At 43.0% G+C, this 13,187-nt stretch overlaps 1 protein-coding gene across 2 annotated transcripts in view; it reads right to left on the bottom strand.

The window, feature by feature from the left end:
- Window positions 1-13,187, bottom strand: part of IQGAP1 (IQ motif containing GTPase activating protein 1) — a 178,745-nt gene that overhangs the window by 137,952 nt on the left and 27,606 nt on the right. For both annotated transcript variants that reach the window (XM_050967187.1, XM_050967188.1), the window contains exons 3-5: window positions 6,324-6,480; window positions 5,830-5,907; window positions 2,152-2,228 (exon numbers count right to left, since the gene is read on the bottom strand). In XM_050967187.1, coding sequence (XP_050823144.1) covers window positions 2,152-2,228; window positions 5,830-5,907; window positions 6,324-6,480 — 312 coding nt within the window. The remainder of the gene's footprint in view (window positions 1-2,151; window positions 2,229-5,829; window positions 5,908-6,323; window positions 6,481-13,187) is intronic.

Below are 13,187 nucleotides of genomic sequence, written 5' to 3'. Positions count from 1 at the left end.
GCCACTCTAATTCTGAATAAAAGCGTCAACACCAGAGTTTAATGCAATTTGGTTTATCCACTTTAAAATTCACACTTTTAGTTAATTCAGATTAACTTTCCTGAGGCCTGGGCTACACTAGCGGATGAGGGCTGAACTAAGATACGCAACTTCAGCTATGCTATTCACGTAGCTGAAGTCGAAGTATCTTAGTTCGACTTACCTGGCCGTCCTCACGGCGGCAAGTCGACTGGTGCGGCTCCCCAGCTGACGCCACTTACTCCTCCTGCTGAGGTGGAGTACGGGCATCGATTAGCGGATCGATTTATCATGTCCAGACGAGACGCGATAAATTGATCCCCGGTGCATCGAACACTACCTGCCGATCCGGTGGGTAGACAAGTCCTTACTCTTGGAGACCTATATGTTGCCCATTATTTATATTTCAGCAAAAACCTGACTCATTCAGAATATCTGGATTCTGATTTACACATCACTGGCAAAGAGGAACAGACTGATAAGGAGATGTGAACATCTGCCAGCTGAGCCCAACTACTCAAAGAATAACTGCAGCAGCTATCGTGAAGCTGCGAGTAAGGAGGAGCTTCACCTCTAACAAGGACTCAAATCCCTTTCATACTGGTCAAGGGAGCATACACTACACAGTTCCATAATTGGCCATCACACAGTGCCAAGTGTTCCTGACTACAAGTAATAATAAATGTTGAAAACTGGGTTGAAAGCAGGTTCACTTCTACATACAATCTGATTCTACACCAGCCTGAAACTTCTGTTGATGTTCAGCTATTTGCAATCTATCTTGATGTTTCCTCCTCAGATTTCACCCTGCCAAAGGATCAGAAAGCAAAAGAACAAGCTCCTTCTTGAGGACTGAAACTGAGTGAGCATAAGATGGAGACCCAAACTGATATGGCTCAGTGCTCTTTATACAAAAATGTCTTAAGGAGTGTTCTTCATGTGAAGCCCACTAAACATTCTTCTGCATTCAGATTGGAAATCTGCGTCCAAACTCATTTATCAAGAAGGACTAAGTCACTGCAATGCAATGTTCTGTCTCTCTGGAGCACACAGCGGCAGCAAAACTATCCACTTCAACACACCCTAATGAGGCAAAGACAGCAGTACCTAGCACAGCCAAATGGATCTTTCTAGTTACCTCAAAAGGTGAGAGATTATCCCTCTGAATGTTTAAAAATAAACATGCTGCACACAGAAGGCTGGCCTCACTTTACTCTCAACCTGCTGCTCAGCTGAACAAACAAGTCTGAACCTATTCTCTCCAGACACAAACTGAAATTCATAGTTTATTAGCAGGTGAAAATTACAGTGTTGTCACCTCCCCTTCTGCCTCTCACACTGCAGGTCTAGATATAAATTCAGTCAGTGCACACAACAGTGAAAATCTAGAACCATTATAGAAGTAAACATGTATCATATGAGACAGAATAGGGCATGTGCACACTCATGCTTCTGAACACTCACAGTATGTTCATACCTTTCCTAAGATTAATTTTCAATTCAGTGATATTTTATTAGCATGACAGCCCCACAAACCTGCCTGCAGGTAGAACCTTTCTTCCAAAAGATGTTGTGAAAAAGTGGCATGCTGCTGCCAATATCCAGATCCCATTCATATTAAAATCAATGGGGTGGGATTGGTTCCCAGCAAAATGTTGCTATTAATTGTTAGTTGCTTATATCTTGGTCACTATTAAGTGGAACCTACTATATATGCTTCTCTGGGGTAGGGCACTCTATACTGCACACACCTTCAAAAGGTTCTGATTACACTTCTTGCTTCATGATTCCATGATTCACAAATATGCACATATACACACACAATCCCCAAGGAAGGAGATTCACAATTGTTCACACCCCATCTCTAAGGCTTGGGAATCTCAAGATGTATATGCTGCCTCCAACGGCTGGTGATCTCATTGACTCTTAAACATGCATAACACTTATCACTGGAAACATCAATGCATTCATCATTTCATAGATGCCACTCCTGAAAGCTGCAGATTTTCCTTTAAGCCCACAGTACCATCCCCACCAACTCTGAATCAGAATTCATTTGCATTCCCACAGACTTCAGATTTCTAGGGAGCCTTCATTCACTCACAATTCAGCCTCCTACCTAACACACATTACCTGAGTGCATGGATACAATAGATGCAGCGTGGCATGTTCTTCCGATCATAGATGTCAGTAGTTTCTGGGTAGAAAATCTGAATATAAAACGAAAAAACATCAGAATAATACCCTACTCTAGCCATCCTAGTAGGAAGGATTCTGACAATCCTAAAACTCCTCCAGCTCAGTTATGAGATACGTAGTTCATGGAGCACAACACGTCTCCCCTCCACTTTGTGCCCCACTGAGGCCACTCCTAGCTAAAGCCTCCCATTTCTCCCATGCATCTACCACCAAACCTGTTCCCCACTTCCCTAACATGTACTCTCACATCCACATCCCTGCTCAGCCCCATGCCCCTTTTACGCGACCACCCCGCATTGGTTCCCCACAGAGATACTGTGTGGTGTACCTGGGGAACTGGGTGGAGATGCTGAGGGAGCCAGGAGATGAGCAGGGACACTTACATGAGGGTTGGGGAAGAGGATTTTGTTTGGACTGGGTGAGCAGAAGGGGACTATGTGTGAGTGACCTGGGAGAGTGGTAAAGACAGTGTTGTGTTGCAAGCCACCTAGGGCCATATTTTCCAACAAACGTTGGAGGGGCCATATTTTTAACTGTTCATCCCCAGCAGCTCCTATTATCACATTCTTGGATCCAGAGCTCATTTGAAAGTCAGGCCCCTTAAAGGGTTAACATGGAAGGCGTCACTACATACATTCTAAGGCCAGAAGAGACCATTATGACAGTCTGACCTCCTGTGAGCACATCCAATCTTGATTTAAAAATTGTTAGTAATGGAGAAACCATCACGACCCTTGGCAAATTGTTCCAATGGTTAATTACTGTTGCTGTTAAAAAAAATGTATGCCTTATTTGCAGTCTGAATTTATCTAGCTTCAACTTCCAGCCATTGAATGTTAGACCTCTCTCTGCTAGCTAAGAGCCCATTATTAAATACTTGTTCTCCCTGTAGATACTTCTAGACCGTAAATCAAATCACTTCTCAGCCTTCTATTTATTTTATTAAGCTAAACAGACGGAGCACCTTGAATCTATCATTATAAGGCATGTTTTCTAATCCTTTAAATCATTCTTGTGGGTCTTCTCTAAACACTCTCCAATGTACCAACATTCTTCTTGAATTGTGGGCACCAGAAGTGGACACAGTATTCCAGAAGCTGTCATGCCAGTGCCAAATACAGAGGTAAAAAAAGCTCTCTCCTCTTATTCGAGATTCCCCTGTTACTGCATCCCAACAGTAGCTCTTTTCGCCACAGCATTACCCTGGGAGCTCATATTCAGCTGATTATTTGTCATAACCCACAAATCTTTTTCACAATCAGAAGTGCTGACTATTTCTGGGTTATCTTTAACAAAGCACTTACTTTTCTTGGAAGGACATGTGCCTGTGTGTGTTCCTTACTGCTGTGTACCCCTGCAAAATGACAAGTGTCTCTGCACAAAGGCTTCACACTTGCACTCCCCCAACTCTGCTGCCCAGTTCCTTGGTGCTCTAGGCAGCTGTGAAATGGGGAGCATTTGATGTGTCACTGCCTTGATGCATAGACACTAGGTTCTATCTCAGGTCCCCTGCTCTGACATAGCCTTCCAATAAGCACCACTGCCACCATGTCATAGCATTCCCTCTCAGATCTGAACCTTAAGAGTTCAGAAAATGAGATACTAGCACCTGAATCCTCTAAGCTTAATTACCAGCTTAGATCTGATAGCACTGCCACCACCCAAAAATATAGTGTTTTGGGGCACTCTGACCTCCCCAACCTTCCCTGGGGACCCCAAGAACCCAGATCCCTTGGGTTCTTAAAACAAGGAGAAATAAACCATTTCCCTCACCTTTCCCTCTCCCAGAATTTCCCTCCCTGGGCTATCCTGAGAGATACTGATCCAACCTCTTAAATCATCATACAGAGAAGCATCTCCCTTCTCTTCCGCAAAGAGGCAAACTGATTCAAGAAAAACAGAGAGATATTCTATCTCTTCCCCCTCCTGTCTCCCCCACCCGTCCTGGTGAGTTATCCCAATCCCCTGGAATAAAACAAGGGAAACAAGGAAAAAAAAAATCAATCAGGTTCTCTAAAAAGAAATCTTTTAATAAAAGAATGGAAAAAGTAAAGAATTATCTCTGTAACTTCAAGATATAAATATTACAGGGTTCTATAGCTTACAGACACCAGAAAGAGACTTTCCCCCCAGTACCAATACAAATCAACATATTCCCAGCAACTACACTATAAAAGTTAACCAGCCAGATCCACAGTTGCAAATAGAGTAAAACAATCAAAAAGCCTAAACCGCCTGTTTTTACTTACTATTTGAAAAGAAACTTAGAGAGCCTGTAGTAATGTCTGGTCTCTCTCAGACCCTCCGAGAGAAGAACACACAACGGACAAAGAACACACACAAAAGCTTCCCTCCACCCAAATTTAAAAGTATCTTGTCTTCTGATTGGTCTTCTGGTCAGGTGTCCAGTTCCCTGCTTGTAGCTCTTTACAGGTAGAAGAGACATTAACCCTTAACAATCTGTTTATGACAGAAATGGGGAGCATTTGATGTGTCACTGCCTTGATGCATAGACACTAGGCTCTATCTCAGGTCCCCTGCTCTGACATAGCCTTCCAATAAGCCCCCCTCTCTACCCACACCCAGCAAAGTCTTCCCCAGTACCCTTACATATTGCTGCTACATTCCATCCATTTCCTCAAAGCCCTACTCAAGCCCTCATGCCTGACCCAAGTCCCATTTTCTCCAGCTGTCCCTCACATTCACTCTCTTCTCACTCAACATCCTCCAGAGCACCATCTCTCCCCCAGAGCCCACTCCTATACCTCCTGCTGCTCAATCTGCTCCTCTAGATCACTAGGAGTTCATGCATAGCACAGCTGATAAGTCAGGAGAGAACTGGGTGGAACATTTTCACAAAATCCTAAAAATAACATTTTCAAGTATTTTTTTTAAAATGCAGACAGCAGGTTAAGGTGTATATAATAGCGATCCTTGTGTGATTAAACACATGGACTGTTCCTGCTACACAAAGAAGTGTGAGGAAAAATTGTTTTGGGTATAAATCAATGTTCATGGTTTGACTTTCAGAACAATGTTCCCAAAGATTTATAGATTTTAAGGCCAGAAGGGACCATGGTGATCATTTAGTCTGACCTCTTGTATAACACAGGTCATGGAATTTCACCCAGTTACCCCTGTAGTTAGGCCAATAATTTGTATTTAACTAAAAGCATCTTTCCAGAACGCTTTATTTTGAAGACGACTTCAAGAGACAGAGAATCCACCACTGCTCCACAAGGGATGGATAAAAGGAGCAAAAATTTTTGGAAGCGGTGGATTTTCCATGATCTTCCTATGATGATTCCTAAAAATTGCCATGACCAAAAAGTAGCTCAGGCATGCTGCTCAATAGAATGAAAAATAAAAATTTTGTACTGCAGATTTCACCCAAAATAATGTGTGTTAAGTATATGGTACTAAAGCAGGCATTCACTGCCTCCCAATCGTAGAAACAGGGATGGGAATGGAATATTTTAACAAACTTCAGGATTTCAAAGGAGAACCAAGTCTAGGAAACTAAGGATTAGCTAGGCAGAGTTTATTGAATCCTGTGTGCTGGCAAATTCATTCCACAACTTTCAAAGCCTGGCGTTGCAGTGCAGAAATTACCTTGGGGAGTCCAATTTCAGCCATGGCATTCAACCACTGAATAACATTATCAGTGTGACGGAAATGGAGACCAGTTGCCTGAAATAAAGAGGGGAGGAAAAAAAAGCACATGAATCATCACAGCCACTGAGAGTACTAGGGAACTTTGCTAAGGCATGCATCTGATAAGTGCTACTTACAACAGCTAAACCCTTCCAGTGATCTGAGGTTTTAGGTACTACGATGAAAACTTTCTACAGCCAGTTATATTTAAGGCTTACAAAAGGTCAGTTTTCTCAGATTCTCAAATGCACACAAACTCAGACTAAACTAGAGATCTTCCTTCATCTGATATTCTGTAGTTCAGGAAGAGTTAACTTACATTTTTTCAGTCTAAATTTGCCACAATCTATTACTCATTCACTGACAGTTCCTCTACAACCATATGACCTGAAGTCTCCCTCCTATCTCAGACCTCTCTAGCCATCCTAGTTCCCAGAATCAAGATGTCTCACCTTATATCTGGTTTGTTCCCGGTCATAGATTTTCTTCAGAGACACCACCTTGGGGGAGAAAAAGTTTCCAAGTTTGGCTAGATAGACTCCATTCCTTAGCCCCTCCTCCAGCTCTGTTGTGGGAGGTAAATCCTCACTAAGGCAGGCCTCCATCCATCTGAAAATGTAAAAAGGACAGGAGTGGATCATTTGAGTGATGTGTTCCATTTACTCTCTTCTTGGGAGACATTAGCTGCTCATTTTCTGAGCAAGTTCACTGTTACTGCTGCCACATCTTTTCCCATTGTATGATTTATATATTAGGCACTGATGTGCAGTGTTATAAGACAGTGTGTGCCACAAGATGCTGCTGTTTTGCCTCAGGTTTGAAGTGCTTCCCTTTCAGCTTTTAGGCTACCCACGCTGAAGTTACTTCACACGAAAAAGTGAGCAGAAATACTGAAACCAAAAGTCTTTGAAAGTGTTTAAAAAAATATTTTTGTGAAAATCACTCTTATAAACATCTTCTTACCCATTAATTTCTATTCTCCTGGTCAATGTGTACTTTACATTTGCCTAAATATATTAGCCAAACTAAATCATCTCTAGTGTGAATCTTCCTCCTGAGCACAGACTCATCTGCTAGGTCTCTCTTGGTTGAGCTCCTCTATATTCAATATCACCAAATCCCACCCCAGTTATTAGTGGCTCCATCCCACTGACTCAAGTTCTTTTAGTGCAGTCTCACAGCTGACACCTCAGATTCTGTGGTCATGTTTGCCTCTCTTTCCTGTATTTTCTCCCATTCTCTTGTATATTTCAGACTTTAATTTAAAATAAATGAAGATACAGAATACTAGCTGCTACTGTAAGTGTGATCTCATTTTCATTACTAAAAAGAGTTCTGTATCCCCATCCAGTATCACAGCTTTCAATCAGCTCTCCCTTTATCTCTTATTTCTTCCTATCAAATTTGATGTCTGTTACTGTAGTATCTGAAGACAACAAAGATTACAGAAAGTAAATAATCTGAACAACTAATGTCCCCACTGAGAAAATAAGTATGGTTTTACCTCTTTAGGGAAGCTGTCATGGAAAATCAAATGTATACAGATAGGATTTATAGTTTGCTCTGAAGGAGGTAAGACCTTTGGTCATTCTAATATTTGTGGAAGGAATTGCCACAACCATGGCTCATCTTCTAAAAGATCTATTGCCTTTCTCTGTCACTATTACTTCTACAGTTCAGGGCTCCTGAGGGACACATCTACCTTGGTATGGTCATGGTGAAACAGAGAAGTGATTTTCAAGATATTTAGGGTGTAGAAGGTCAAGATCCAAATCTTAAAATCAGATCTGGTATTGCAACATGAGTAAGGCTAAGATTTAGTCATGGGTATTTTTGGTAACAGCCATGGACAGGTCACGAGCTGTGAATTTTTATTTATTGCCCATGACCTGTCCATGGCTTTTACCAAAAATAGCCCTCACAAATCTCTACTTCTGGGGCACCAGTGCTGGGGCAGGACCTGCTAGAGAGGGGCCTAACTCCAGTGCTGGGGGTTGACTGCCCCCGACCACTGCTCCCAGGGACCGTTCTTCCAACAGCTTCCGGGCACCCCGGGACCACTGCTGCTCGGGTGGTCCCCAGGGCACCCCCAGGACCACTGCTCAGGCACTCCCTGGAGCCAGTCACACCAGCCACTGTTCCAGCAGTCCCTGGAGCCGCCCAAACAGTGGCTGGTGCAGCTGGCCATGAGACAGCATCCAGGACCGTTGCTCAGATGCTCCCGGAGCCACCCCCAGGACTGCTCCTGGGGCCACCCCTGGGACCAGCCGCATCAGCCACTGCTTGCGCAGTCCCTGGAGCCAGCTGCCCGGGGATGCCTGAGCAGTGGCTGGTGCAGTTGGCTCTGGGATGGCCCCCGGGGACCGCTGCTCGGGAGCTCCCCAGGGCCACCACCAGGACTACTCTTTGAATGGTCCACGGGACCAGCTGCACTGGCCACTGGTCAGGTGGCCCCCAGAGCCAGCTAGCCCTAGGCCTCCTGAGCAGTGGCCGGTGAAGCTGGCCCCATATTGCTCCAGCAGCGGCTGGTGTGGCTGGCCCTTGGGCCAGTAGTTCGGGTGGCCCTGAAATCTGCCGCACCAGCTGCTGCAGAAGTCATGGAGGTCACTGAAAGTCACAGCCTTAAACATAAGCCACTGTATTGCATTGAGCTCAGATAACTTAAAAAGAAGGAAAGTAACACTGAACTGGGGGAGGGGTCCTGGCCGAAAAAAATCCAGCCAGTAAGACTGCTGAAGCTTGTGAGAAAGATCTTTGCTTTGTGTTCATTTAGCTTGTTAAGTTGGACATTAATTGCATTTTATCTTTTATTTTCTCATAACTAATTCTGACTTTATGCCTCATTACTTGTAATTACTTAAAATCTTTCTGTCATTAATAAATTTGTTTTATTGTTTTAGCTAAACCAGTATGCTTAGGCTGAAGCGTTTGGGAAACACTATTTGAGATAATAGGATTTGTGTGCATCATTTTCTATTCATAAAATGATGGACTTTATATGAGCTTGCATTGTCCAGGAGTGGGCTAGGCAATAAAAGACTCATTCTCACACTGGGTAGAGGCATTCCCAACTAAAAAATATGACTGCATTGACAAGAGTTAAACAACTGGTGTATAATTTGATCAGTTGGCTTGAAGGAAGGGGGTTGGTGGTTTCTAAGATAATGGAGTCAGACAGTGGTAGTGGATTTGTTGGATCAGTGGTTAAGGGACACATCACTGGACATCCATCAGACATTTCATATGGCTTATCATCCTGAAACAGAGGGGCAAGTGGAAAGAATGAATAGAACCATTAAAACTGAATTAGATATTAGTTATTCATGGTTCCCAATCCTGCTGGAAAGGTATAACAAGTGGGGTTCTGCAGGCTCTGTTCAATATCTTCATCAACGACTTAGATATTGGCATAGAAAATATGCTTATTAAGTTTGCAGATGATACCAAACTGGGAGGGACTGCAACTGCTTTGGAGGACAGGGTCAAAATTCAAAATGATCTGGACAAATTGGAGAAATGGTCTGAGGTAAACAAGATGAACTTTAACAAAGACAAATGCAAAGTGCTCCACTTAAGAAGGAAAAATCAGTTTCACACATACAAAATGGGAAGAGACTGTCTAAGAAACAGTACGGCAGAAAGGGATCTAGGGGTTATAGTGGACCACAAGCTAAATATGAGTCAACAGTGTGATACTGTTGCAAAAAAAGCAAACGTGATTCTGAGATGCATTAACAGGTGTGTTGTGAGCAAGACAAGAGAAGTCATTCTTCTGCTCTACTCTGCGCTGGTTAGACCTCAACTGGAGAATTGTGTCCAGTTCTGGGCACCGCATTTCAAGAAAGATATGGAGAAATTGGAGAGGGTCCAGGGAAGAGCAACAAGAATGATTACAGGTCTTGAGAACATGACTTATGAAGGAAGACTGAAAGAATTGGGTTTGTTTAGTCTGGAAAAGAGAAGACTGAGAGGGGACATGATAGCAGTTTTCAGGTATCTAAATGGGTGTCATCAGGAGGAGGGAGAAAACTTGTTCACCTTAGCCTCTAAGGATAGAATAAGCAGCAATGGGCTTAAACTGCAGCAAGGGAGGTTTAGGTTGGACATTAGGAAAAGGTTCCTAACTGTCAGGGTGGTTAAACACTGGAATAATTTGCCTAGGGAAGCTGCGGAATCTCCATCTCTGGAGATATTTAAGGGCAGGTTAGATAAATGTCTATCAGGGATGGTCTAGACAGTATTTGGTCCTGCCATGAGGGCAGGGGACTGGACTCGATGACCTCTTAAGGTCCCTTCCAGTCCTAGAATCTATGAATTTGAGTCACTGCGACTAATTTGTACCCTTTTGGGGTTTCTTTGGCAGTTCAACAGACTGAGTAATGAAGATCTACTTTCTATAGCTGAATAATTTCAGCAACAGTACAAGAAATCTCAAAAGAACGAAGTGACGAGGTCATCTTCCTCAAATGAGTATACTCCACAAACTTTAAACTAGATTGCAAGCCAAGAAATTGCTTCAATAAATACTCGAACTTGGACTCTCTGGGGTGCTTCTTAATATCACAATTGGATTGCGTATTTTTGTCAGTTTGCCTGCATCAGTGGCTTCCGGTGAACGCACCTTCAACGTGTTGAAGTGGGCAAAGAACTATCACCATTCAACTGTTGGACAAGAGCGTTTGAATGGGCTTGCCATGTTTAATATCAACTATGACATTGCACGAAAGCTAGATTTTTCCTCAATAATTAGTGCATTTGCACAGAAAAAGTCTAGAAAAGCATCTGTTAAATAAAAAATATTCAAATTATGTCTCACTCTTTTTTGGTGCCTTATTTTGTTTTCACGTGTCGTCATCTTTTATTTTTATTATGGCTAGTGGCCTCAAAAGCTGGAAGTGGCCCAGGCTTTTCTGGACCTCTGAGAGGGCCTGAGAGGAAGGGATGCAGAAGCTGCAGGGGGTTCCATATTAGAGCCACGGTTGCAAAAAAAGAACTGAGTGTTGGTTGAGAATGCTCCATCCTTTATGCTCTCAGCCAGCAGTTCTCAAACCTGTGGGTCAGGACCACAAAGTGGGCACAAAACCCATTTTAATGGGGTGACCGGGGCCAGCATTAGACTTGCTGGGACCAGGGACTGAAGCTGAATCCTGAGCATATTCCCCCCCCCCCGGGGCAGCGGGACTCAGGCTCCAGCCCCGACCCCCCCACCCACAGCATTCAGGCTCCAGCTCCCTCACCTGGGGCGGCGGGGATTGGGCTCCTCCCCACCCCTGGGGTCATATAGAAATTTTGTTGTCACAAGGGGGTCGCAGTGCAATGAAATTTGAGAACTGCTGTTCTCGGCTACGGGAGACAGGATGGCACTCGGGGAACAGGCATGGCCCCAAAAGACACTGTTATTCATAAGAATCTGATCTCGTACACGAGGCACATATGCACCCAGAGCGGAATCTCTGCGGACAATCACTTAAAGAAGAATTTGATCTTCCTTTCACGACAACCCTCTTAGCAGTCTCAGTGCATTTATAGTTGGCAGAAGACTCAAAGTGTTCTTGTGTTCCTGCATCTGAGTGACAACTGGACAGACTATCCCATACAGCCCATCAAAAAAGCAATAAGCCATGATGTGTCTTGAAATTAATGAATCTGTAATTCAAGAAGGATGTTGAAAACCTGAAATAGATCAGAAAAGAGCCATGAGAATGATTAAAGGATTAGAAAATATGCTGTATATTGACAGACTCAAAAAGCTCAATGTATTTAGCTTAACCAAAGAAGAGGTAAAGGATTGACTAGATTACAGTCTATAAATATCTGCATGAGGAACAAATATTTCAAAATGGTCACTACAGTTTAGCAGAGAAAAGTATAACACGATCCAATAGCCAGAAGCTGAAGCTAGACAAATTCAGACTGCAAATAAGGCATAAACTTTAAACAATGAGGGTAAATAAAATCTGGAACAATTTCCCAAGGGTTGTGGTGGATTCTCCACCACTTATAATTTTTATATCAAGACTGGATGTTTTTCTAAAAGGAAATTATTCTAAGAATTATTTTGGGGAAATTCTATGGCCTGTCTTATATAGGAGATCAGGCTAAGTGATCCCAGTGATTCCTTCTATCCTTAGAATCTATGAATCTGTGAATTCCCTATAGACAAGTGGCTCGACAGAACTGCAAATTCCCACTCTTGGATTCTTGAGATGGGACAAACTTCCATTCACAGCTTCTCGAGGAAAGAGCACAATAAGCAGTTCATTATCTAGGTCTCAGGGGATCCAGCAAAGAGAATGTCTAATTTACAATCTCCACCACCCTCTGCAACTACCATCAAGTAAAAACAAGCTTCAGTGTTGGCTTTCCACTCCTCCCAATCGGCAGCCTGCCTGAAATGTTGCAAAGAACTGAGGAGGCAGCCAAGTGACACACCTAGTGCAATGACAAGCAGCAGTTACTACACATTTTAACCTTTTCATGCACAAGAAGAGAATCCAAAGCAGGAAAATTCAGTTAATACTCCTTCAGTAGTTGCAATTTCCATATGGCTTAAATGTATAGTCCCAAGCAAAGGACACGGCACTAATTTAACAGTAAGTGGATGTAGTTCCCACAATGCTTCAGACACAGGATACATACAATGGATATGATCCAAATCTGCTTCAATGTTTTGCCCCTACTAGCCTGTGTCACAGAGATGTTCACAGGCAAAACAATCTCAATGTGGCCACACAGAAAATCTCTTCTGGAATGAACAGGTGTTCTCCCACAGTTTATTTAAACAGTGCCTTCAACTTTGAGAGATTCTACTAGTTGGAGAGAGATTCCTTATACTTTAACATGAGTAATACCAATTGAACCAGTAACCTCCCAAGCCACTAGAAATTTACATGCACCCACGTATGCAGAAAAATAGGGAATGCCCTTCCTCTCCCTCAGCCAGGCAGAGCAGTTTTCTGCAGCAGCTTGATAGGATTATTATTAATCATTTCAATTACAGTAGCACTTAGGAACCCCAGTAACAGGTCAGAGCCCTACTGTGCTTGACAAAGTACAAACAAAAACAGTCTCTGCCCTAAAGACCTTACAATCAACATGCTAGACAGGATGAAACAGGTGAACAAAACAGACAAATGAGATGGGGGGCTGGTATTGGAGATAATTAAAACAAATAGTTTTGCAGTAAAGCAGAAGTCATAGTCTGGCACTTGTCTAACCAATGCCATACAGATGAGATTTGTAGGCACCACAGCAGAGATAGATTTTAAGAAAGAATTTAAAAGAACATACAGTAGCAGCTCCCCAAATTTTACTGT

This window comes from Gopherus flavomarginatus, chromosome 9, assembly GCF_025201925.1.
Source record: "Gopherus flavomarginatus isolate rGopFla2 chromosome 9, rGopFla2.mat.asm, whole genome shotgun sequence".
Lineage (NCBI taxonomy): Eukaryota > Metazoa > Chordata > Testudines > Testudinidae > Gopherus > Gopherus flavomarginatus.
This window is presented reverse-complemented; position numbering and strand designations above follow the sequence as displayed.